The 27301-nt window shown below is 45.2% G+C and overlaps 1 protein-coding gene across 1 annotated transcript; it reads right to left on the bottom strand.

Moving 5' to 3' along the window:
* Positions 1-822: 822 nt before the first annotated feature.
* LOC110505020 (neuronal acetylcholine receptor subunit alpha-3) lies at positions 823-26101 on the bottom strand. The gene is made up of 7 exons (XM_021583957.3): positions 25561-26101; positions 12425-12564; positions 12255-12299; positions 12062-12171; positions 11376-11583; positions 10171-11130; positions 823-3053 (listed from the first exon to the last, which is right to left on the bottom strand). The coding sequence occupies exons 1-7, from the start codon at positions 25616-25618 to the stop codon at positions 2928-2930; spliced, it is 1647 nt and encodes a 548-aa protein (XP_021439632.3). The 5' UTR covers positions 25619-26101; the 3' UTR covers positions 823-2927.
* Positions 26102-27301: the final 1200 nt, after the last annotated feature.

Below are 27301 nucleotides of genomic sequence, written 5' to 3' on the forward strand. Positions count from 1 at the left end.
TCCTGTTTGCAACAAGGCACTAAAGTAATGCTGCAAAAAAAATGTGTCAAAGCAATTCACTTTTTGTCCTGAATAAAGTGTTATGTTTGTGTCAAATCCAATACAACACATTACTGAGTACCACTCTCCACATTTTCAAGCATAGTGGCGGATGCATCGTGTTATGGGTATGCTTGTAATCATTAAGGACTGGGGAGTTTTTCAGTATAAAAAAGAAATAGAATGGAGCTAAGCACAGGCAAACCTGGTTCAGTCTGCTTTCCACCAGACACTGGGAGAATAATTCACCTTTAATTAGGACAATAACCTAAAACACAAGGTCAAATATACACTGGGGTTGCTTACCATGAAGACAGGGAATGTTCCTGAGTGGCCTAGTTAGAGTTCTGATTTAAATCTACTTGGAAATCTATGGCAAGACCTGGAAATGGTTGTCTAGCAATGATCAACAACCAATTTTACAGAGCTTGAAGAATTTTGAAAATAATAATGGGCAAATGTTACACAATCCAGGTGTGGAAAAGTTCTTACAGACTTACCCAGTTAGACGCACAGCTGTAATCCCTTCCGAAGGTACTTATGTAAATGAGATGTTTCTGTATTTCATTTTCAATAAACGTGCAAACATTTCTAAAAACATGTTTTCACTTTGTCATTATGGTGTATTATGTGTGGATGGGTGAGATAAATAAATGTCATCCATTTTAAATTTAGGCTGTAACACGACAAATATAAAATCTAAAACAAAATGTGGAATAAGTCAAGGGGTATAAATACTTTCTGAAGGCAATGTCCCTTGTCAATGAAAGCAACCAGACAGGCTTGGCTTTTTAAAATCATTTTACTCAGAGGAATTTAACCCTTTACACTCGTACAACTATGTGGATAGGGCTACATTTCAAATGTTTCTCGCAGAAGAAATATGAACATAATATGCATAACCATGGTAGCAATTGAATGGGAACAGTTTAGGGATTACGGGGAAATGATTAGACCAAAGGTGAGGACCCGACCGTTCACCTGACACAAGACTGAATCCAAACATTACACTGTTGATTTTATGTGCCTTTTACATTTACTGTACTTTTTGACCCCGAATTTGTTGATAATGAAATCTGATAGATGCCGTAACACGATAAGAATATTCCTAGAAAATGTGGGGTAGGTGCAAACATAAGACAAAACAATGACAAGGGTCTGAGTGAGAGGACTAACTGGTGTCTCCAAGTGGCCACACCCTCACCAGAGTGTGCAGTTCCTGAGTCATTTCAATGCCCTTTTATGACTCAAAGAAGAGTCTTCAACTATAAGGTTATTTTTTTTTCGTTTTCCTCGATGTGTCGTTGAGGAACTAGAACAAGTACACTTGCATCCCCGCCATCCCACAATTACCGTTGCGGTTTACGCAATCCAAACACGGTCCATAATAAATCACTATCTGAGTCAGCTGGGTATAACTTGGAAGCTCGTTCTATTGTCAACATGACTAGCGAGGTTATAAAATATGAGATATTACAGTGTTAGGCTTTCACAACGCAGTTCAGAGAAACGGGTCATCATTCAGTGTGCATAGAATGGAGTCATGAGTGCATTCAGGTGTGTGTGCCGCGGAAAATGTTCTTCACAACGGGCAAGCATAGGCTCCTTCTGTTCAGAACAACCCAGGGTACGATAGCATGTCATCTTGTAACTGTGCATCAAACATAGTGATCACAAACATTGACACGGTATATGACATGAGTTTTATGATAAGGAAATGTGAATTGCACATTTGGACTCACGGGGTGTTTGGCTAGCTTGTATGACATCGACGCCTCATCTTCCAAAATACTCTTGAGTCCTGTTCATTTACGGGCACTTCCCTCACTCAGACAACAAAACATTCGCTAAAGTTGCCCAATTAGCGGGAGGGATGTCGGCAACTTCTTGTCGCACGAGGTGCTGAAGTTCAGAGCGGCTGTCAGTCAAAACCCATACAGCGCTGTGAAGCACAGAGCCTGAGCACGTTACTGTACAGCCTCTGCCGTGAAGCACAGAGCCTGAGCACGTTACTGTACAGCCTCTGCGATCCAATTTAGCCGCGTATCAGTGCCCAAATCTGCCATTTTCAACCCGTGTGTACTGGTACGAGTGTAAAGGGCTACTCTACAGCTTACATTAGTATCTCTTTACAGTTGCTACATTTACACTGAGTGTCGTGTCAACCCCAGTGTGAGATGCAAACATGTTATCATGATACATTTATGAGAATGATGTTAAAGTCACATGGCCATGTCTGTACAGAAACCATATTCAAAATCAGCATCATAAATCATGCATATATATATATATATATATATATATATATATATATATATATATATATATATATATATATATATATATATATATATATATGGCGTATATACAGTATAACCTGGGCCAGGAGTATTTCCTATAGAGTTGTTCCTGGTAAGGAGATACTCCTAGCCGTAAGCATAGCACAGGATTGAAGGTATTACAGATGTATATCATCCACAGATCAGTAGACTACAGTATCATAACATGTCGAGTAAGAAAGAGGCATCATCGAGTTACTCCTTCACTCAGCCACTGACCACATACAGCACAGAGCTACAGATTCTAGAACGAGAACCAACTTCTCTACTGGCATAATAAATGGGTAGTAATGGCGATAGCAATGCAGTGGTCCCAACAACAGGGCCTCACAGTACATCAATGGTTACAATGAGGTTTGTTTTATAAATTGGACTGCTTTCTTTTTCATAGTTTGCCTGCTTTCGGGACCGGAAGACAGTAGATGCCAGTAGAATGGGCAATAAGTAACGGAAGCGAGAGGGAGAGAATGTTAAAAAGAAAAAACGAAGATTGGTGAGAATGAGAGGACAACGGAGACAGAACGACAACAAAGGAGAAAAAGTAGTGGTTCATGTGAAGAAGCTGATGAGAGGCTGAAGAAACAGTCCCAGAGTTCCAGTGATACACACAGTCACAAACACCCACAGGAAGATCCTGTCAATCACCATGGCTACGTACTTCCAGTCATCTTCGACCTGAGAGAGAGAGAGAGAGAGAGAGAGAGAGAGAGAGAGAGAGAGAGAGAGAGAGAGAGAGAGAGAGAGAGAGAGAGAGAGAGAGAGAGAGAGAGAGAGAGAGAGAGAGAGAGAGAGAGAGAGAGAGAGAGAGAGAGAGAGAGAGAGAGAGAGAGAGAGAGAGAGAGAGAGAGAGAGAGAGAGAGAGAGAGAGAGAGAGAGAGAGAGAGAGAGAGAGAGAATAGAGCGAGAGAGAGAGAATAGAGCGAGAGAGAGAATATATATATATAGAGAGAGAGAGAGAGAGAGAGAAAGAGAATAGAGAGAGAGAGAGAGAGAGAATAGCGAAAGAATAGTGAAAGAATAGAGAGAGAATACATATATAGAGAGAGAATATAGAGAATATATATATATATATATAGAGAGAGAGAGAGAGAGAATATAGAGTGAGAGAGAGAGAATATAGAGAAAATAGAGAGAGAGAATATAGAGAGTATATATATAGACAGAGAATATAGAGAGAGAGGAGAGAATAGAGAGAGAATAGAGAGAGAGGGAGAGAGAGAGAGAGAGAGAGAGAATATAGAGAAAATAGAGAGAGAGAATATAGAGAGTATATATATAGACAGAGAATATAGAGAGAGAGGAGAGAATAGAGAGAGAATATGGAGAAAATAGAGAGAGAGAATATAGAGAGTATATATATAGAGAGAGAATAGAGAGAGAGAGGAGAGAATAGAGAGAGAGAGAGAGAATAGAGCGAGAGAGAGAGAATAGAGCGAGAGAGAATATATATATATATAGAGAGAGAGAGAGAAGAGAGAGAGAGAAAGAGAATAGAGAGAAGAGAGAGAGAGAGAGAGAGAGAGGGGGAGAGAGAGAGAGAATAGCGAAAGAATAGTGAAAGAATAGAGAGAGAATACATATATAGAGAGAGAATATAGAGAATATATATATATAGAGAGAGAGAGAGAGAGAGAATATAGAGTGAGAGAGAGAGAATATAGAGAAAATAGAGAGAGAGAATATAGAGAGTATATATATAGACAGAGAATATAGAGAGAGAGGAGAGAATAGAGAGAGAATATGGAGAAAATAGAGAGAGAGAATATAGAGAGTATATATATAGAGAGAGAATAGAGAGAGAGAGGAGAGAATAGAGAGAGAGAGAGAGAATAGAGAGAGAGAGAGAGAATAGAGCGAGAGAGACAGAATAGAGCGAGAGAGTATATATATATATATAGAGAGAGAGAGAGAAGAGAGAGAGAGAAAGAGAATAGAGAGAAGAGAGAGAGAGAGGGGGGGGGGGGGGGAGAGAGAGAATAGCGAAAGAATAGCGAAAGAATAGAGAGAGAATACATATATAGAGAGAGAATATAGAGAATATATATATATATATATAGAGAGAGAGAGAGAGAGAATATAGAGTGAGAGAGAGAATATAGAGAAAATAGAGAGAGAGAATATAGAGAGTATATATATAGACAGAGAATATAGAGAGAGAGGAGAGAATAGAGAGAGAATATAGAGAAAATAGAGAGAGAGAGAGAGAGAGAATATAGAGAGTATATATAGAGAGAGAGAGGAGAGAATAGAGAGAGAATAGAGAGAGAGGGAGAGAGAGAGAGAATAGAGAGAGAATAGAGAGAGAAAGAGAGAGAGAGAGAGAATAGAGAGAGAGAGAGAGAGAGAGAGAATATATATATATATATAGAGAGAGAGAGATATAGAGTGAGAGAGAGAGAATATAGAGAAAATAGAGAGAGAGAGAGAATATAGAGAGTATATATAGAGAGAGAGAATAGAGAGAGAGAGAGAATAGAGAGAGAATAGAGAGAGAGAGAGAGAGAGAGAGAGAGAATAGAGAGAGAGAGAATAGAGAGAGAGAATAGAGAGAGAGAGAGAGAGAGAGAGAGAGAGAGAGGAAGAGAGAGAGAGGAGAGATAGAGAGAGAGAGAGAAAGAATAGAGAGAGAGAGAGATAGAGAGAGAGAATAGAGAGAGAGAGAGAGAATAGAGCGAGAGAGAGAGAATAGAGCGAGAGAGAATATATATATATATAGAGAGAGAGAGAGAAGAGAGAGAGAGAAAGAGAATAGAGAGAAGAGAGAGAGAGAGAGAGAGAGAGGGGGGAGAGAGAGAGAGAATAGCGAAAGAATAGTGAAAGAATAGAGAGAGAATACATATATAGAGAGAGAATATAGAGAATATATATATATATATATAGAGAGAGAGAGAGAGAGAATATAGAGTGAGAGAGAGAATATAGAGTGAGAGAGAGAATATAGAGAAAATAGAGAGAGAGAATATAGAGAGTATATATATAGACAGAGAATATAGAGAGAGAGGAGAGAATAGAGAGAGAATAGAGAGAGAGGGAGAGAGAGAGAGAATAGAGAGAGAGAGAATAGAGAGAGAGAATAGAGAGAGTATATATATAGAGAGAGAATAGAGAGAGAGAGGAGAGAATAGAGAGAGAATAGAGAGAGAGAGAGAATATAGAGAGTATATATATAGAGAGAGAATAGAGAGAGAGAATATAGAGAGTATATATATAGAGAGAGAATAGAGAGAGAGAGGAGAGAATAGAGAGAGAATAGAGAGAGAGGGAGAGAGAGAGAGAATAGAGAGAGAGAGAATAGAGAGAGAGAATATAGAGAGTATATATATAGAGAGAGAATAGAGAGAGAGAGGAGAGAATAGAGAGAGAATAGAGAGAGAGGGAGAGAGAGAGAGAATAGAGAGAGAGAGAATAGAGAGAGAGAATAGAGAGAGAAAGAGAGAGAGAGAGAGAATAGAGCGCGCGAGAGAGAGAGAGAGAATATATATATATAGAGAGAGAATATAGAGTGAGAGAGAGAGAATATAGAGAAAATAGAGAGAGAGAGAGAATATAGAGAGTATATATAGAGAGAGAGAATAGAGAGAGAGGAGAGAATAGAGAGAGAATAGAGAGAGAGAGAGAATAGAGAGAGAGAGAATAGAGAGAGAGAATAGAGAGAGAGAGAGAGAGAGAGAGAGAGAGAGGAAGAGAGAGAGAGGAGAGATAGAGAGAGAGAGAGAAAGATATAGAGAGAGAGAGAGATAGAGAGAGAGAATAGAGAGAGAGAGAGAGAGAGAGAGAGAGAATAGAGAGAGAGAGAGAGAGAGAGAGAGAGAGAAGAGAATAGAGAGGGGGAGAAGGAGCTCGTCAGAAGACAGGGAAGCACACAGGTCATTGAAGTCTATTGGAAATATTGTAAGACAAAGAAGGAAAGTGATCTGAGGAAAGGGTGAAGGTTCAAAAGGGTATTAATAAATGCACTCTCTCTCTCCTCTCTCTTTGTCTTCAACTTATTGTGAAAACACATCATTGACCTTCCTGAAAAGGCTGCGAGGACCACCATAAGATGTCGACACTCACCACGATGTGCATTCCACAAGAGAACGGGAGAGACCGAGGGAGACAGAGAGAGAGAAAAAGACCAGTATTCCTTGAGCCCCTAATAGCGTATATACTGGGTCAGGCCAGGTATGTGTGTTACTTGACATGCATGTGTGTTCCAGGCGCGTGTTTTTTCCTGAAACAACCTGCTGTGGTAATGCCATTGGGTGTACGGCTATTCTGTGTGCATCATTTCAATACTGAACTCAGGCCTTACTAAGAAAATGTATGACCATATTAGAGACACATATTTCCCTCAGATTTTACAGACCCACAAAGAACTTGAAAACAAACCCAATTAGGATAAACTCCCATATCTATTGGGTGAAATACCACAGTGTGCCATCACAGCAGCAAGATTTGTGACCTGTTACCACAAGAAAAGGGCAACCAGTGAAGAACAAACACCATTGTAAATACAACCTATATTTATGTTTATTTATTTTCCCTTTTGTACTTTAACCATTTGCACATCGTTACAACACTGTATATATACATAATACAACCTTGGTAATGTCTTTATTCTTTTGGAACTTCTGTGAGTGTAATGTTTACTGTTCATTTCTATTGTTTATTTCACTTTTGTTTATTATATATTTCACTTGCCGTGGCAATGTAAACATATGTTTCCCATGCCAATGAACCCCTTCAGTTGAAGTTGAAATTGAGAGAAGAGTACTAACAGCTTTACACTCCATGTACAAAGGGTCTAACAGTTTAGATGAAACCAGGTTGAAACCAGAACTAACTCCCCATGGAGGCTCTCTATCAGAGAATACACTGCCTCAGTTGGGTCTGTTTGTGTCACGCCTGCTCCCGCTCTCCCTCCCTGGCGCTCGAGGGCGCCAGACTGCCCAGCACTACGCACACCTGCTTCCCTCGTCACGCTCATCAGCGCTTCATTGCACTCACCTGTGAGTCTAGGTGATCTAGTTACAGTATGGAAGTCACAACTAAATGTTTGCCAGCTAGATATCTTACAGCTATTAAGTTAACTGTCTAAAATGTGTTAAATGCTCTGTAGGTGTGCATTTGGTTAGCTATCTAGCTAAGTGGTTAGCTTCTTCCAAAATCAAGCATTCACTTGGTCACAGCAGATAATTCCCCCTGAAGATCCTTGCTGGGTAATTTTACACTGCATAGCATTTCTCTGTAGTTACTGTGTAATAACTTGGTAATAACCAATAACTGAAGAACAGATAACTCTGTAATAACTATGTAATAACCAATAGCTGAAGAACAGATAAATCTAATAACGCGGTAATAACCAATAACTTTAATTGCTGTTTGATCTGGCTTTGGAATTTAGCGTTTTTACCAGCATCTTGGTTTTGTTTTCGCCCAATGTTTTTCGTTCAGCTTTTCGCGTTGGACTTTTTTACCTGCTTCACCATGCACCTGTCTGGTAAGGTTGAACACCACCTCTGCTACTCAGCTTCCCAACAAAAGCTTCTCCCATTGGCTGCTGCACTGCTCCTTGGTTCCCACCTGGTGATCTGCTCCCTGTCTGCTCTGGCTTGTCTCCTGCTGTCTGGTACAGGTACCCCTGCCACAGAGTGTTCTGAACACTGATGTTAAACCTTCTGGTTATAAGCTTTTTCGGCAAGACAGATCTTCCAAAGGTGGTGGAGTAGCAATCTTTACCAAGGAGCACCTTCAGTGCTCGGTTGTCTCCACCAAGTCTATTAGATTTTCTGGCTTTAAGCATTAAGCTTTTAAATAGCTCTTTGTTGACTGTTTCTGGGTGCTATCGTCCACCATCAGCACTGGCCTGTACTCTACCTGCCCCAAACTCTCTCCTGGCCCCTTACACTAAGTCTGAATTTGTCCTGCTAGGTGACCTAAACTGGGAAATGCTTAAAACCACCTAACCAAGTCTAAAAACAATGGGACTCCCTAAATCTCTCCCAGATTATTAATAATCCCACAAAGTAAAACTACAAACACCCAGAAAAAGCTACTCTCCTTGATGTTATCCTCACAAATAATCCTGATAGGTATCAGTCTGTTGTTTTCTATTATGACCTTTCTGTTCGACCGTGATCTGGCAGAGTTAGTCCACCTCAAGGACACCATTAGGTGAATGGCTCGGCACACAAATATTCAGGTTTTACGAGCTATCGTCCAGGGAAATGAGAAATAAGTGCACTCAGGCTATCTGGAAGGGAAAAGTGAGTTACTTTAAGGAGCAGTTCTCTCTCTGTGGGTCTAACCCCAAGAAGTTCTGGAAAACGGTTTAAAGACCTGGTGAATAAACCCTCCTCCTCACAGCTGCCCATGTCCCTTAATGTTGATGATGTGGTTGTTATTGACAAGGAGCGTATGGCTGAGTTCTTTAATTACCACTTCATTAAGTCAGGATTTATATTTGGCTCAGCCATGCCTCCTTGCCTGTCCAACACTTCCTCATCTCCCAGTCCTTCTAATGCGACTAGCCCTGATGCTCCTCCCTCTTTCCCCCCTGCCCGCTACACAGCTTCTCCCTACAGGTGGTCACTGAGTCTGAGGCCCTAAAGGAGCTCCTTAAACTTGACCCCCAAAAAACATCTGGGTCAGATGCTTTATTTCCTTTCTTCTTTAAGGTTGCAGCCCCTATCTCTGGCCTTTTTAACTCTGCCTCTCCTCTCTGGGGAGGTTCCCAGTGCTTGGAAGGGAGCCATGGTGCATCAAGCTGTTATAGGCCAATTTCTATCTTGCCCTGTTTATCAAAAGTGTTGGAAAAACTTGACTGGCTTTCTTGATGTCTATAGTATTCTCTCTGGTATGCAATCTGGTTTCTGCTCAGGTTGTGGATGTGTCACTGCAACCTTAAAGGTCCTAAATTATGTCACCGCTGCCCTTGATTCTAAGCAATGGTGTGCTGCTCTCTCATCCATTTATATGCAGATGATACAGTCTTATCCTCAGCTGGCCCCTCCCTGGATTTTGTGTTAAATGCTCTACAACAAATCTTTCTTAGTGTCCAACAAGCTTTCTCTGCCCTTAACCTTGTTCTGAACACCTCCATGTGGTTCGGTGAGAAGAATCCTGTTAAAGGTCGCCAAAGCACACACATCCCTGGGTATTTCCTCTTTTCAGTTTGCTGCAGCTAGTGACTGGAAAGAGCTGCAAAACACAGTCGAACTGGACAGTTTTATCTCAATCTCTACATTCAAAGACTCAATCATGGACACTCTTACTGACACTTGTGGCTGCTTCGAGTGACATATCGTTGGCTCTACCTGTTCGTACCATGTTTGTGTTGCTGCCATGTTGTGCTGCTGCCATGTTGTGCTGCTGCCATGTTGTGCTGCTACCATGTTGTGCTGCTACCGTGTTGTTTTCATGTTGTGTTGCTGCCATGCTGTGTTTCATGTGTTGCTGCCATGCTGTGTTGTTGTCTTAGGACTCTCTTTATGTAGTGTAGTGGTGTCTCTCTTGTCGTAATGTGTGTTTTGCCCTACTTTTTTACATTTTTTATCCCAGCCCCCGTCCCCGCAGGAGGCCTTTTGCCTCTTGGTAGGCCATCATTGTAAATAAGAATTTCTTCTTAATTGGCTTGCCTAGTTAAATAAATGTTAAATAAAAATGGACCTAATTTAAAGAACAGGTAACTCTGTAATAACAATGTAATATCCAATAACTCAAGCACAGATAACGCTGTAATAACGATGTAATAACCACAAGGAAGAGAATTGAACTCTGTAAAACAATGTAATAACCCAAAGCGTCCTACCTCTTTGGCCTTGTTGCGTGTTCTCATGTTCTCAGCGATGTACTTGACACTCTCGATGGCCTGTTTGATCTCTGGTGACACCACGGAGAAGGCCACCACTGCGTTGACTTTGGGCGGGCTGCTGAGCGCTCGGGGCAGTTTGGATAGGTCCGGATCAGAGGGGGCAGGAGGGGGCACCACCGGGGGTATGGTGGGGATGGGCACCTCTTTCCCCTTACAGGCTAAATCCGGCTTGTTCTGCACTTCGCCGTACTCCACACAGTTCATCTCCCCCGCCTGCCCTGTTTCAGCGGTGACCGCACCCCCGTCCACCTGCACACACCCGCCCCCTATTCCTCCCCCAATGCTGTTCTTCCTCTTCTTCCCCGTTCCACTCGCTCCTCCTCCTACACCCCCATCTCCAATACTCCCACCTCCTGTTCCATCTCCTCTCCCACTCCCCAAGGAGGAGGGGCAGCCCTGGTCTACAGGCCTCCTCATGAGCAGCACCTTGGGCAGCAACCCCAGGAACACAGACCGGACCCAGGCCGGCATGGTGTGGGTCATAGGCGTACGGTAGTGGACATTCAGCACAAACACGGTGATGACGATGGAGAGGGTGACGAAGATCATGGTGAAGAGGAGGTACTCCCCGATGAGAGGGATGACCAGAGATGTAGACGGGATGGTCTCAGTGATAACCAGGAGGAACACAGTGAGGGACAGGAGGACAGAGATACAGAGGGTCACCTTCTCTCCACAGTCAGAGGGGAGGTAGAAGACGAGGACGGTGAGGAAGGAGATGAGGAGACAGGGGATGATGAGGTTGATGGTGTAGAAGAGAGGCAGGCGTCTGATGTAGAAAGAGTAGGTGATGTCTGGGTAGATCTCCTCACAGCAGTTGTACTTGATGTCGTGCTTGTAGCCCGGCGCGTCGATGATCTCCCACTCGCCACTCTCCCAGAAGTCCTTGAGGTTCACCTATGTGGAGATAATAGAATGTCAACCATAAAGCAGAGCCAAAGGAGTTCTATCCTAGAAGGAGATAAAGAGGGCTTCGACTGAGATTACGTCATAAAAAACACCAGGAAGTAATTACGGTTGAAATTGACTAAGAAAACCATAAAGCCACATTGAATTAGCCAACAAATATAACCCATTAATTTAATGTGGCTAACTATCTAGCAAACAAGTTAGTAAACTAACTAACCAGTGGGATTACTAACCTTTGACCCTATGAGCACTAGGTCAATCTTGGCCTTGTCGTAGGTCCAGGAGCCAAACTTCATGGAGCAGTTTTGGTAGTCGAAGGGGAAGTAGGTGATGTCCATGGGGCAGGAGGATTTAAAGATGGCGGGGGGGATCCAGGTGATGGTGCCGTCAAACTTCAGCAGAGCTTTGGTCTTGTCCTCAACCAGGAAATCTCCCACAGCACTGAAGAGAGGTGAGATATGATAGCGTAGCATTTAGCACTGATGGTATAAAAAAAAAACTGAAGAGGAGAAAATGGTTGATGGTTAGCATAGCATGTAGCAGCGAAGGCAAAAAAAAACACCCCCACAACTGGAGAGGAGATAATGGGTGATGGTTAGACTAGCATTTAGCACTGATGGCTAAAAAGCAACAAGAGATCATAATAACATGGGCTCAACTTTGATTTTAGAAGTGGGGGGGCATAATTAATATTATTCATATTTATTTTAATCCAGTTAAATAAACACTCCAAACAGCCTAACCGACCACTTGGAGGCGTCTGCATGGTCCTAAAGCACACCGTTGCCTCGTTTTCTATCACATTACAACTATAAAACTGGTGGGGACAAAAATGCCCCCGTCCGTCCATCCCCCACACGTCCCCAGTGATTGTTGTGCCCCTGCAAAATAATGTACAGAGTTAAGAGATTGAGCTCACTTGTTGTAGAGGACGATGTCCGGCCTCCATATCTTATTGGAGGGCACACGAATGAACTCAAGTCCGTCATAGTCGATGGGAACCCATTTCAGTTTGTAGTCATTCCAGACCTGCAACAAAACATTTAACAGTGCTTCAACTGGGGTACTAAGGGGTATAGACTGAACTTCCTAGATCAGATAACTTGACTTACATGTCTCAGCCATAAATTGGTCTCCATAATCTGATTGACTTCATCCTGACAAGAGATTGAAAGAGTATGTACGTGATGTCATAGACCGTAAGTAATTAGGTCAAATAAATAGGCAAAGTGATGTCCTTATTTGCTCCAGTAATGATGCAATAATGAGTCGTGAGTCTCACCACTTTGACCAGCTGGGATATGGAGACCTCAAACTCCACGGTGACAGGGTCAGAGACATTCTCCACGGGTCTGATGAACTGGTTGTATCGCCTGAATAAATTCCTGAACAGCCTGTCTTCCCCCTTAGATGACAGACAGCCTGAGAGGAGATGGGGGAGGGAGTGAGAGTGAGAGTGAGAGAGAGAGAGAGAGAGAGAGAGAGAGAGAGAGAGACAGGGAGGAGAGGACAAAGATAATCTTCGCTGGAGCCGTCCTTTTACAAAATAGTAGGGTGGCTTTTAAAATCATTACCATAAAGAGATTCTCCCTTGTCTTGGCTTTAACGAAGAGGACTTTGAGGTGAACTTGAGTTTTTCATCACTTTGTCCACATTAAGGTTTTAATCAATGGCTCTTTGCTGCGGATGGAGAGAAACTAGAAGGTTGTGGCTGATTGAACTATGGTGTGTGAAGAGTCTCACATTGGAGCTGTTTCTACGTAGGAAGGCATGTGGAAGCTTTTAGCAAATCCCGCCAGACTGGAACGCAGTGTGTGTGTGTGTGTGTGTGTGTGTGTGTGTGTGTGTGTGTGTGTGTGTGAGTGTGTGTGCGTGCTTGCGTTGTGTTGTCTTGTGTTGTCTACCTGACTCTATTAAATTCTGAGTGTACCTGGCAAAATAGGACTGAAGGTCATTTAGTGACCTGCAAAAAAAACTCCCCCGCTGGTGACTTGGCTGCCGGGACGATGCATGGAACCCACGCCTGTCCGAGCAGAAAATCATGCCTCACTTGGGACATCCCTCCACCCCTCTCCACCCCCGCCTCGGCCCCGGCTTCAAAGGACACCAGTCTCTTAATTCCCCCCTCTCTCTCTCTGACCTTCACTCTTACTCTCTTCTTCTCAGTTTCCTCTTTTTGCCCACCCACTCTCTTCCTTCATTCTTTTCCCTCTCTCTCTCTCCTTCCTTTCTGTCCATCTCTCTCATGGTTAATTGAACACAGCCTTTGAAAGATCACCAGTCTCTCTTCTCTCGCCCCTGTCTGCACACTCCAGAGTCAGCTGTCCGTCAGTCTGTCTTTCTGTTGCTGCACCAGTAGACAACTAACACCAGTAGAGCCTAGATACTGGGACCAGTGGACGTGAGCATCAGTGCATCACCCCTCCATTCTGTGACCAGAGAGTAGAGTGAGTAGAGAGTAGAGTGAAAACCAAATGGCTGAAAGCATTTATCGACTGAAAGTGAAAACAGGGCAAAAACAACACCAAGACATTTCCTGGTGTTAATTAATAAAATATGGTCTTTTAGGGGACGCTTTTATCCAAGTCTTGCAGTAAACATGTATTTAGTGGGTTATATAATACAAAATCATTATAATACAGACAGGTATTGAACCCACAATGCTGCATGTAGTGTTCCAACCAAATGAGAGCCAGATGTCTCCTTTATCCAAACCAGTCAGATGTTCAGATCGCTCCTGAATGCCTCGTATTTAACTTAGAACCTTATTGACTAAGGAGTCCGTGGGAAATTCAGCTCAAAACAGTTGGTTTGAGAAGTGAGACCTAGAAGAGAACCGCCAGTTAAAACACACACCCACACACACTAACACACACACACACTCACCGTTCTGTACTCTACTGACTGAGCCAGTTACATACACTGCGTGGCCAAAAGTATGTGGACGCCTGCTCGTCGAACATCTCGTTCCAAAATCATGGGCATTGATATGGAGTTGGTCCCCACTTTGCTGCTATAACAGCCTCCACTCTTCTGGGAAGGCTTTCCACTAGATATTGGAACATTGCTGCAGGGACTTGCTTCTATTCAGCCACAAGAGCATTAGTGAGGTCGGGCACTGATGTTGGGCGATAAGGCCTGGCTCGCAGTCGGTGTTCCAATTCATCCCAAAGGTGCTCAACAGGGTTGTGGTCAGGGCTCTGTGCAGGCCTTTCAAACCGATCTCAACAGACCATTTCTGTATGGACCTTGCTTTGTGCACACAGGGGCATTGTCATGCTGAAACAGGAAAGGGCCTTCCCCAAACTTTTGCCACAACGTTGGAAGCACAGATACGTCTAGAATGTCATTGAATGCTGTATCGTTAAGATTTTATTTCACTGGAACTAAGAGGCCTAGTATGAACCATGAAAAACAGCCCCAGACCATTATTCCTCCTCCACCAAACTTTACAGTTGGCACTATGCATTGGAGTAGGTAGCGTTCCCCTGGCATCCACCAAACCCAGATTTGTTCGTCGGACAGCCAGATGGTGAAGCGTGATTCATCACTCCAGAGAACGCATTTCCACTGATCCAGAGTCCACTGGCGGTGAGTTTTACACCACACCAGCCGACGCTTGTGGCTGCTCGGTCATGGAAACCCATTTCATGAAGCTCCCGACAAACAGTTATTGTGTTGACGTTGCTTCCAGAGGTAGTTTGGAACTCGGTGAGGACAGACAATGTTTACGCACTACGCACGTCAGCACTTGGCGGTCCCGCTCTGTGGGATTGTGTGGCCTACCACTTTGCGGCTGAGCTGTTGTTGCTCTTAGACATTTCCACTTCACAACAACAGCACTTACAGTTGACTGGGGCAGCCCTAGCAGGGCAGAAATTTGATGAACTGCCTTGTTGGGAAAGGTGGCATCCTATGATGGTGCCACGTTGAAAGTCACTGAGCTCTTCAGTAAGGCCATTCTACTGCAAATGTTTGTCTATGGAGATTGCATGGCTGTGTACTCGATTTTATACACCTGTCAGCAACGGGTGTGGCTGAAATAGCCGGATCCACTCAATTGAAGGGGTGTCCACATACTTTTATATATATAGTGTACCACTCAACATCTGCCGTACATTATCACACACACACGGGCCTGGAATTCGGATACACAACACACGATCCTTCAAACATTACCTGGCTCAAAACTGTCTTGACTTCTTGTACATCTTGAAAGGATGTTGAAGACGGTAGCAGATGACTTGGAGATTTCTCTTTGGCCAATGTGACTCTGGTGTGCTCAATGGTAACATGATGAGTAGAATTTCAACATGAGTCATCTCACTGATGTCATTTTTACTCAAGATCTATTCCGTCTTTTTAGGTCATACAGTCCTCGTGCTAATGTCCATTAACAGATCACTTAATGGTTTTTTTAATGCATCTTTATATATGCCAAGCATATATATTCTCTCTCACCATTGCCAACTCCTTATGGAGTTGTCTTACAAAACATGTTAGGCTTGACAATGGAGTTAGCAAAAGCTATGAGACCGTTTTATCTACCTTAGTTGAATACACTGACTGTAAAAAAAACTGAGTGGGTTGAGTCACTGATGTGATCATCCTGTCTGGGTTGGCGCCCCCCCCCCCCCCCCCCCCTTGGGTTGTGCCGTGGCGGAGATCTTTGTGGTCTATACTCAGCCTTGTCTCAGGATGGTAAGTTGGTGGTTGAAGATATCCCTCTAGTGGTGTGGGGGCTGTGCTTTGGCAAAGTGGGTGGGGTTATATCCTTCCTGTTTGGCCCTGTCCGGGGGTGTCCTCGGATGGGGCCACAGTGTCTCCTGACCCCTCCTGTCTCAGCCTCCAGTATTTATGCTGCAGTAGTTTATGTGTCGGGGGGCTAGGGTCAGTTTGTTATATCTGGAGTACTTCTCCTGTCCTATTCGGTGTCCTGTGTGAATTTAAGTGTGCTCCCTCTAATTCTCTCTTTCTCTCTTTCTTTCTCTCTCTCGGAGGACCTGAGCCCTAGGACCATGACTCAGGACTACCTGACATGATGACTCCTTGCTGTCCCCAGTCCACCTGGCCGTGCTGCTGCTCCAGTTTCAACTGTTCTGCCTTATTATTATTGGACCATGCTGGTCATTTATGAACATTTGAACATCTTGGCCATGTTCTGTTATAATCTCCACCCGGCACAGCCAGAAGAGGACTGGCCACCCCACATAGCCTGGTTCCTCTCTAGGTTTCTTCCTAGGTTTTGGCATTTCTAGGGAGTTTTTCCTAGCCACCGTGCTTCTACACCTGCATTGCTTGCTGTTTGGGGTTTTAGGCTGGGTTTCTGTACAGCACTTTGAGATATCAGCTGATGTACGAAGGGCTATATAAATAAATTTGATTTGATTTGATTTTGACTGTAAGTCACTCTAGATAAGAGCATCTGCTAAACGACCAAAATGAAAATAGGCTCAAATGTCAAATGTGGCCAAATGTGGCTCAAACGTCTCCTCAAAACTTCTAACATTTTCCACAGCAGCCAGTCCCTAAAGCTCCATGTAAAAGTAATAAACTCTGAAGAAGTCACAAAGTTTCCTGAGGTCACTTGAAGCGGCGCCGAGCGCTGCCGAGTCTTAGAGCTTAATGAAAAAGCCGCTCTCCAGAGAGAGCAAAGTGGACGGCTGTAATTTCTGCTTTCGCTACCTGCCGGCGTTAAAACACAGCACTGGTCCCTGATTGGCTAAGCTCTGAGAACCTCGTTTAAATCCCTAATTGGGTAGGGGAAACGAGGGCAATTATAATCTGTTCATTAATTGGACCTTTTGTTCGCTCTGAACAATATATTTCCTCCGCTTCTTCCTTTCCCCCCCCCTTTCATCCTTCTTCCTTTCTCCCCCCCCTCATACTTCTTCCTTTCTCCCCCCCTTCATCCTTCTTCCTTTCTCCCCCCCTTCATCCTTCTTCCTTTCTCCCCCCCCTTCATCCTTCTTCCTTTCTCCCCCCTTCATCCTTCTTCCTTTCTCCCCCCCCTTCATCCTTCTTCCTTTCTCCCCCCCCTTCATCCTTCTTCCTTTCTCCCCCCCCTTCATCCTTCTTCCTTTCTCCCCCCCTTCATCCTTCTTCCTTTCCCCCCCCTCATCCTTCTTCCTTTCCCCCACCTCCCCTTCATCCTTCTTCCTTTCTCCCCCCCCTTCATCCTTCTTCCTTTCTCCCCCCCATTCATCCTACTTCCTTTCTCCCCCCCTCATCCTTCTTCCTTTCTCCCCCCCTCATCCTTCTTCCTTTCTCCCCCCCCCTTCATCCTACTTCCTTTCTCCCCCCCCTCATCCTTCTTCCTTTCTCCCCCCCTTCATCCTACTTCCTTTCTCCCCCCCTCATCCTTCTTCCTTTCTCCCCCCCTTCATCCTTCTTCCTTTCTCCCCCCCCTTCATCCTTCTTCCTTTCTCCCCCCCTTCATCCTTCTTCCTTTCTCCCCCCCTCATCCTTCTTCCTTTCTCCCCCCCTTCATCCTTCTTCCTTTCCCCCCCCTTCATCCTTCTTCCTTTCTCCACACCCTTCATCCTACTTCCTTTCTCCCCCCCTTCATCCTTCTTCCTTTCTCCCCCCCTTCATCCTTCTTCCTTTCTCCCCCCCCCCCCCCTTCATCCTTCTTCCCCCCCCCCCTCATCCTTCTTCCTTTCTCCCCCCCTTCATCCTTCTTCCTTAATCTCTGTGTGGATTGGAAGGTTTCTTACATCACGTAGACTTAACAATAGCCTCTCACTTGTTAACTTCTGGTAAAAATCACTGTGATAGAAACGGGCAGCCTTCCTATTAAACGTGGGTCAGTCAAGACGCAAGGGTGTGTGTTTGTGTGTGTTTGTGTGCTGTATGGAATCAGAAACACTCAGAAACAGAAGTGTAGATATGATTGAGGAAGAGCACTCCGAATCTCAGTCCAGATAAACTAAGACTAACCCTCAGAGGCAGCTCTTAGAAAACACTAAGTGGACACATAGGGGTCCGTTCAAACAGAGCACATAGATTTGCCGTTAAGAAGCCAAACAGTGTTCAACAATGTGTTAACAGAGCAGAGAGCTCTAGAGACCTGAAGCCTCATTGGCTGAGAGCCCTTTGATCAAGAGAGCGCTTGACAATGATCGACCACGAGGCATGAGACTGCGCATTGCACGCTCCCAAGGAACTAATTACGTCCAATAATAAGCTGAAGGCTCTGACTGGTCTGAGAGAGCGAGAGAGAGTTTGTGTGTGTGTGTGTGTGTGTGTGTGTGTGTGTGTGTGTGTGTGTGTGTGTGTGTGTGTGTGTGTGTGTGTGTGTGTGTGTGTGTGTGTGTGTGTGTGTGTGTGTGTGTGTGTGAGCGAGAGAGAGAGTGAGAGGGAGAGGGAGGGAGGGGATGGGAGAAAGACAGAGGGAGAGAGAGAGAAAGAAGAGAGGAGATAGCGTTTGTTGTCTTCAGAGTGTTACTAGTGGATGTGCGACCATCCAATCGAGCATAGTGTGCGCCTGCGTGTGTGTCTCAGCAAACGTGCGTGCGCACATTCACGCGTGTGGCCTCTCTGTCCATCCACCCCCCTATATACCATACTCCCCATTCTGATCTCTGTTGCATGCAGAATGTCACAGTGAGGAGCTGATGCTGATGTCTTCTAGCCAACTATTTAGCAACCCTGCTAACTGAGGTCACCGGAAGTTTATAGCGTATCTCTAACAACAACAAAAACGCAATTTCCTGTCCCAAAACATTTTCACTGAACCTCTCACACTCCAACTGCCCCACGCCAGGGACACACACACTCAGAGACACGGGCACAGCAGTTTACTTGGATGGGATTCCACAGTTACACTCTTAGAGAAAAAGGGTTCCAAAAGGGTTCGCTGTCCCCATAAGATAACTATTTTTGGTTCCAGGAAGAACCCCTTTGACTTCCATGTAGAACCCTCAGTGGGAAGGGTTCCACCTGTAACCAAAAAGGGTTATTCAAAGGGTTCTCCTATGGGGACAGCCGAAAAATCCCTTTCAGGTTCTAGATAGCATTTTTTTTTTCTAAGAGTGTAATCTGGATAGTCTGAACTGCCCACACACAACAGCATCTACAGATTCCTTAAATGTGTGTAACATGAACGCACGCAGTGAGTATTGTTGAGTTGAATACACAGTGGCGTATGCATCATGATTCATAAATGTACGTATGCAGCCAAGCCGCGGTGATGCAATTAGGAGTGGAGGTCGAGGTTGAGTTTCTCCGAACGTACTAAACATTCTGAATATGGAGTGAACTGAAGTAACATCCATAAAGGCATGCTGTGTCTATAAGCACCGAGGCCAGTATTGGCCACTTAGCTAAATGCATGCCTGCTAATGTTGGCCACAGTACAACTAGAAAGGACATTTGCACAATATGCATGAGATTTAACCGTTGGTCCACTTAACATTGCCCGTGCGTGTGTGTCTGCGTGTGTACGTGTGTGTGTGTGTGCATGTGTGTGCGTGTGTCTAAGACCAAAGGGTCGCTATTACACACACACACATAAACGCACACACAAATACACGTAGACACACACACACACCATGAAAAGGCAGATTGGGCGGCAGTTTTACTGTAGGGGTTGTGGGAGAGGCACCACTGAGAAGCGCAGCACTGCTTTGCAAGTGTCCAGACATAGGACTGGGGCTGGATGTAAAGGGTTTGGAGAAGGGTTGGTGAAGATGAAGCTATTTCATTTGGCCCATTGGAACCAACAGGCAGAACTTGCATCTGTGTATAGGCACTGTACTGCTTAAAATTCTACTATCAAGAGATGGCATGCACCTGCGTGTTAAGACAAAACTTGCTAGCAACCAAAGACGGATTAATTCCACACACACACACATACACACACACACACCCAGCCAACACTGCTGTTCCATGTAAATAGAGACATTAAACACTGGACACTTCCCTTGACATTTTCTACAGTTATTCACATTGGTTATTCATATAGTGTATTCTCACATAGCTCATTCTATTATATATACTAATGTACATTCCATTTTTGTTACACTATTTATACCCACCACATATTTGCCTACTGGATTCTTCATGGTAATAAATCTACTGCTGTATATATCAAAATAAAACAAAAACCTTGTTACATAAGTATTCAGACCCTCTACTATGAGACTTGAAATTGAGCTCAGGTGCATCCTGTTTACATTGATCATCCTTTACCACCTGTGGTAAATTCCATTGATTGGATATGATTTGGAAAGGAACACACATGACTATATGAGGTCCAACAGTTGACAGTGCATGTCAGAGCAAAAGCCAAGCCATGAGGTCAAAGGGATTGTCCCTAGAGCTCCGAGACAGGATTGTGTCGAGGCACAGATCTGGGGAAGGGTACCAAAACATTTCTGCAGCATTGAGGTCCCCAAGAACACAGTGGCCTCCATAATTCTTAAATGGAAGAAGTTTGGAACCACCAAGACTCTTCTTGGAGCTGGCCGCCCGGCCAAACTCAACAATCGGGGGAGAAAGGTCTTGGTCAGGGAGGTGACCAAGAACCCGATGGTCACTCTGACAGCTTCAGAGTTCCTCTGTGGAGATGGAAGAACCTTCCAGAAGGACAACCATCTCTGCAGCACTCCACCAATCAGGCCTTTATGGTAGAGTGGCCAGACAGAAGCCACTCCTCAGTAAAAAAGCACATGAGAGCCAAAGGCACCTAAAGAACTAAAGAACTCTCAGACATGAGAAACAGGATTCTCTGGTCTGATGAAACCAAGATTGAACTCTTTGGCCTGAATGCCAAGTGTCACGTCTGGAAGAAGCCTGGCACCATCCTTACGGTGGAGCATGGTGGTGGCAGCATCATGCTGTGGGGATGTTTTTCAGTAGCAGAAACTGGGAGACTAGTCAGGATCAAGGGAAAGATGAACCGCGCAAAGTACAGAGATCCTTGATGAAAACCTGCTCCAGAGCGCTCAGGACCTCAGACTGGGGCAAAGATTCACCTTCCAACAGGACAACGATTCTAAGCAGACAGCCAAGACAACACAGGAGTAGCTTCGGGACTAGTCTCTGAATGTCCTTGAGTGGCCCAGCCAGAGCCCGAACTTGAACCTGATCAAACATCTCTGGAGAGACCTGAAAATAGCTGTGCAGCGACGTTCCCCATCCAATCTGGCAGAGCTTTAGAGAATCTGCAGAGAAGAATGGGAGAAACTCCCCAAATACAGGTGTGCCAAGCTTGTAGTGTCATAACCAAGAGGACTTGAGGCTGCAAAGTACTGAGTAAATGGTCTGAATACTTATATAAATGTAATATTTCCGTTTTTTATTATTAATACATTTGCAAAAATTTCTAGAAACCTGTTATTGCTTTGTCATTATGGGATATTTTGTATAGATTGATGAAGGGAAAAAAAAGATTGAATACATTTTAGAATAAGGCTGTAACGTAACAAAATGTTGAAAAAGTCAAGGGGTCTGAATACTTTCCAAATGCATATGTTGGTCTTTATATGCATAGCTTGCATTTAGATCAAATATAGTGTTATTTGGGTTGTTAATTGGATTCATTCTGACATTCTTGATTTCTTGTTTCTAGTTTTTGAATCTTTATTACTTGTTTACTTGTTTGAAATGTTACTGCACTGTTAGGTGCTAGTAACACAAGCACAAGCTGCACCTGTTATAACATCTGCTAAACTGTGTATGCGACCAATAAACTTAGATTTAATTTAACATCGATCTATAAGGAACATTGAGAATCACAAGGCTGGTAATTCATCTGAAATAGTTCATACCTAAAATACCAAAAACGAATGAATTCCTGAGAAATAACTTTACTTCCGTTGTACTGAAGGATTAACAAATAGTTAAATCACTCCTTAGTCTGCTTGATTACTAAGTTTATTTCCACCGAGAGAGAGGCAGTCAGAGGGGAGAGGAAGAGAGAGAGAGGAGGGGAGAGGTAGGCAGAGGGGAGAGGACGAGAGATAGAGGAGGGGAGAGGTAGGCAGAGGGGGGAGGAAGAGAGATAGAGGAGGGGAGAGGTAGTCAGAGGGGAGAGGAAGAGAGAGGGGAGAGGTAGGCAGAGGGGGAGGAAGAGAGAGAGGGGACAGGAGAGGTAGGCAGAGGGGGAGGAAGAGAGAGAGGACAGGAGAGGTAGGCAGAGGGGGAAGAAGAGAGAGAGGGGAGAGGTAGGCATAGGGGGAAGAAGAGAGAGAGGAGGGGAGAGGTAGGCAGAGGGGGAAGAAGAGAGAGAGGAGGAGAGAGGTAGACAGAGGGGGAAGAAGAGAGAGAGGAGGGGAGAGGTAGGCAGAGGGGGGAGGAACAGAGAGAGAGGAGGGGAGAGGTAGGCAGCGGGGGGGAGAAAGAGAGAGGAGGGGAGAGGTAGTCAGAGGGGAGAGAAAGAGAGAGAGGAGGGGAGAGGTAGGCAGCGGGGGGAGAGAGAGAGAGGAGGGGAGAGGAAGAGAGAGAGAGGAAGGGAGAGGTAGGCAGCGCGGGGAGAAAGAGAGAGAGGAGGGGAGAGGTAGTCAGAGGGGACAGGAAGAGAGAGAGGAGAGGTAGGCAGCGGGGGGAGAAAGAGAGAGGGAGCGGGGAGAGGAAGAGAGAGAGGAGGGGAGAGGTAGGCAGCGGGGGGAGAAAGAGAGAGAGAGGAAGGGAGAGCCAGGCAGAGGGGAGAGGAAGAGAGAGAGGAGGGGAGACGTAGTCGGAAGGGAGAGGAAGAGAGAGGGGAGAGGTAGGCAGCGGGGGGAGAAAGAGAGAGAGAGGAGGGAAGAGGAAGAGAGAGAGAGGAGGGGAGAGGTAGGCAGAGGGGAGAGGAAGAGAGAGAGAGGAGGGGAGAGGTAGGCAGAGGGGAGAGGAAGAGAGAGAGAGGAGGGGAGAGGTGGGCAGCGGGGGGAGAAAGAGAGAGGTGGGGAGAGGTAGGCAGAGGGGAGAGGAAGAGAGAGAGAGGAGGGAAGAGGAAGCGAGAGAGAGGAGGGGAGAGGTAGGCAGAGGGGAGAGGAAGAGAGAGAAAGGATGGGAGAGGTGGGCAGAGGGGGGAGAAAGAGAGAGGTGGGGAAAGGTAGGCAGAGGGGAGAGGAAGAGAGAGAGAGGAGGGGAGAGGTAGGCAGAGGGGGGAGAAAGAGAGAGGTGGGGAGAGGTAGGCAGCGGGGGGAGAAAGAGAGAGAGAGGAGGGGAGAGGAAGAGAGAGAGAGGAGGGGAGAGGTAGGCAGCAGGGGGAGAAAGAGAGAGAGAGGAGGGGAGAGGAAGAGAGAGAGAGAGGAGGGGAGAGGTAGGCAGAGGGGAGAGGAAGAGAGAGAGAGGAGTGGAGAGGAAGAGAGAGAGAGAGGAGGGGAGAGGTAGTCAGAGGGGAGAGGAAGAGAGAGAGAGGAGGGGAGAGGTAGGTGTCCATGTTAATGTCAAACAGCACAAGTCACCCATACAGCACTCAAGATGAAAACCTACTCAAAAAGACTCATGAACACTTTCTCCAACTTTTACTTGTATTTACACTCCTCCAAAAGGGCTCTTCAGCTGTCCCCATAGGATAACCCTTTTTGGTTCCAGGTAGAACCCTTTCGGAACCTTTTTCTAAGAGTGTATCTAAAAGTAAAAGCAGGAGACTTTTATTTTATTATTTTCAAAGGGTTCTCCTATAGGGACACCCGAATAGCCCTTTTAGTTTCGAGCACCTTCTTTGTAAGAGTGTAATCTGGATAATCTGATGCCAGGTGGATAGCCTAGAAACAGTATATTACGTAAACCACTTGGCAAAGTTTAGAATAGCACCATATCTGGCTTGCGCCCGCACGGCTCACTAGAGAGAGTTGTGAGTCCCAGTCTCTCACAGGCTGCTACAGTGGGACCACAGACAGAAGGGGAAACCCAGAAAAGCCACAGGGGCTATAAAGCTGAAGCATCCGTTTAGAACGTTTTCTCATCACCAAATATGGTAGTGAGAGGAAGTCCAGTCACTGTTAGTGGGAGAGGATGGAACTGGGTAAAACTGGTCCGACATTCTACACATTCTTTCGATGAAACATCTGATCTCAATGCATTTTTATGTTCCCAAAACTAGAATCTGTTACAAACACAGCACTAAGTTTTATAGACTTGACGATTTGCCAAAATGTCAAAATATTGCGTTGTTTAGGAGTGCAAGGTCGAATGCACAAGCCCACTACGCAAATACATGCTACAACGCGCCAATAGGATCTCGCAAGCTTGAGCTTGGCTTTGTCCATCTCCGTGCTTGTTCTGCCCACTATACGTAATTTGCTCCCACTGTAAACGACACAGATGAACTACGGTATCTTGAGTTAATTATAAATATCCTTGGTGGGACTGTAAAGCACTTAGCCCCTGTCCCCTGGGAAGTCTGCAGGGAGCCGGTTCGGGAACAGACACACACAGGATCAGAACGCCCTTAACCAACCCACGAGGATGAGGGCCTTACAGGAAGGGTCTTACACACACACGCAGGGAGAAAGACACACAAACAACACAGTGAGAGATGGATAGAACCAGAACCAGCCCTGGGCACCGATATGAGAACAAAGGACAGAACGCCGTGGCACGGGACAGAAGAGAACAGAGTGGAACAGCAGAATGACTCAACAGAACACGATGGAACAACAAAGTTACAGTAGAAGAGAACAGAACAGACATAGACCGATGGAATGCAGAGAGATCAAATGAGATGTAGGAGTACCTCACCCCAAACAGTCCAGATTACATGCACGTGTGAGTCCAACCACAGTTCTGAAATGGACCGTTATATTTAACTCAGGTATAGACAAACCCGTGTGTATGATGCACAATGTTCAAGGCTAGGGTCGACTACGTGCAACTTAGTTCGGTTTGGAAACATAACGCGTGAATGCGCGCGGTGCGGATGGGTTGTCTATGGTAGTTAGAGGGCTGACGTTGGCCTACTGTATAGTATATTAATGATGTGACATGTCACCAGCACTGCTCATCCCCTGGGACGACGATCCTTAGCCTTCACATACCGTTATGTTATGCTTATCTGAATAGATCGCGTTGCGATTTTGCCCAACTTTTGTAGCCTATAACAAAATATATATTTATGAGGTTTCAGTTTATTCTCCAAGTTAGGCTATCACAGAATCGCACGCAAAGACAATTACTTCGTTTGAAAAGATAAAACATGCCAGCCAACACAGCCATCTTTACAATGTCCTATGGGACATGCTGGGGATTGAAAGACGGGGTTTCTAGTGCGTCGCAAAATCAGAAGGAACCCCCCAGCAACAACTTCAACTGTTTACAACAAGACAGAACACGCATAAATAGAATAAACAATCGATGTATCTGTGTACTGAATAGCCTATATTATACTGTGCGAAGTCTGCAGTGGCGCTCAGCTATCTTCTGTTGCGAGTTGGTTCCGCTCTCCCCAAACTCTCCGACATCCCCACGTCTTCATAAAGCTTCTCTTACCTTGCGCTGTCAGGACCACCAGCAGAAGCACCACGGGGACTATTCCGGAAGGATTCATCTACACCTCGTTGCTCTGGGAATGTCTCGTATATAAAAAGTAGGACAATTTGGTAAACAGACTGCTGGAGTCAATTGGTAAAATTTAGAGCCGATATTTTTCTGGGCGCTGCGCGTGGGGAGGTTGATGTCAGCGCGCGCACTCCGACATTGAGAACTTCGGTTGTCCCGCCCCCACCTCCGGCGCAACCTCACGCGCCCGTGTGTTTTATTCACGAGGTAGTAAGTATATATATAAACAGGTTATACAAACATGAAAAATAAAACCTACTATTGTTATCACAGGAGAGACCTAAGAAAAGTTACAACGCATCCAAACCCATTGTAGGCTACGGTTTAGGCTACTTGTCGTGCGGTGCGTTCCGACCGGATGGTTTTTCATCACTCAGTTAGGATGAACTGTTTCACTTATTCATGTTGTCTCGTGCCCGTTACCATGTCTCGGCAGGTACTCACTGCTCGACCTGGTTGATTCCCTCTATCTGAATCCAGGCTTCATCAGGACACCTGATCCGTGGAAACCAGGACACAGCCAAGGTAGGTCATGTCAGGTAACCTCCCTCTCTCTCGCTCTCTTTCTCTTTCTTGCCCTCTCATTGGTATAACACGGAGCGAGTAACCGAGAGGTATGGTCTCTGTGTTTGTCATGACTTGGCTGGTTAATTGGACAGTATAAATGTGCCTCATAATTCTCCTGTTCCTCCTGCCAGCTAAATCAGATGACCTGGCCACAGAAAACATACCATAGAGTAAAGGGCACCATCATGTCGTCGTCGTCGTCGTCGTCGTCGTCCCCCCCCCCCCCCCCCCCCCCCCCTCCGCACACGCACGCACACACACGCACACACACACAAACACACACGTACGCACACGCACACACAACTGACTGCTGGGCTGTAAATTACCTATTTAGACACGTAATTGATTTTGCACGCATAACAATGATCAGATAGCTAAATATATTACCTTGTAACTACTGACTAGTAGAGTACTGGAGGCTAACGCGGCTGCGCGTATCTATCTCACTACTTACAGAGGCAAGGTGCAGTATATGCTGAATATGAGCTCCACTTTATACAGTCATACATATAAGCTTTAGTATTTCATACCACCTAATACACTACATGGCCAAAAGTATATGGACACCCATTCAGCTATTTCAGCCCCAACCGTTCCTGACAGGTGTATAAAATTGAGCGCACAATCATGCAATCTCCATAGACAAACTTTAGCAGTAGAATTGTCCGTACTGAAGAGCTCAGTGACTTTCAGCGTGGCACCTTCATGCCAACTTTTCAGCAAGTCAGTTTGCCAAATTTATGCCCTGCTAGAGCTGCCCTGGTCAACTGTAAGTGCTGTTATTGTGAAGTGGAAACGTCTAAGAGCAACAACGACTCAGCCGCGAAGTGGTAGGCCACACAAGCTTGCAGAACGGGACCTCCAAGTTCTGAAGAGCAAGGTGCGTGAAGAACATCTGTCCTCGGTTGCAACACCCGCGACCAAATTTAAAACTGTCTCTGGAGGCAACGTCAGAAAAATAACTGTTCGTCGGGAGCTTCATGAAATGGGTTTCCATGGCTGAGCAGCCACACACAAGACTAAGATCACCAGGCGCAATCCCAAGCATCGACTGGAGTGGTGTAAAGCTCGCCGCCATTGGACTCTGGAGCAGTGGAAACACGTT

The sequence above is a fragment of the Oncorhynchus mykiss genome, chromosome 25 (assembly GCF_057628025.1).
Source record: "Oncorhynchus mykiss isolate SJ-2025 chromosome 25, ASM5762802v1, whole genome shotgun sequence".
Classification (NCBI taxonomy): Eukaryota; Metazoa; Chordata; class Actinopteri; order Salmoniformes; family Salmonidae; genus Oncorhynchus; species Oncorhynchus mykiss.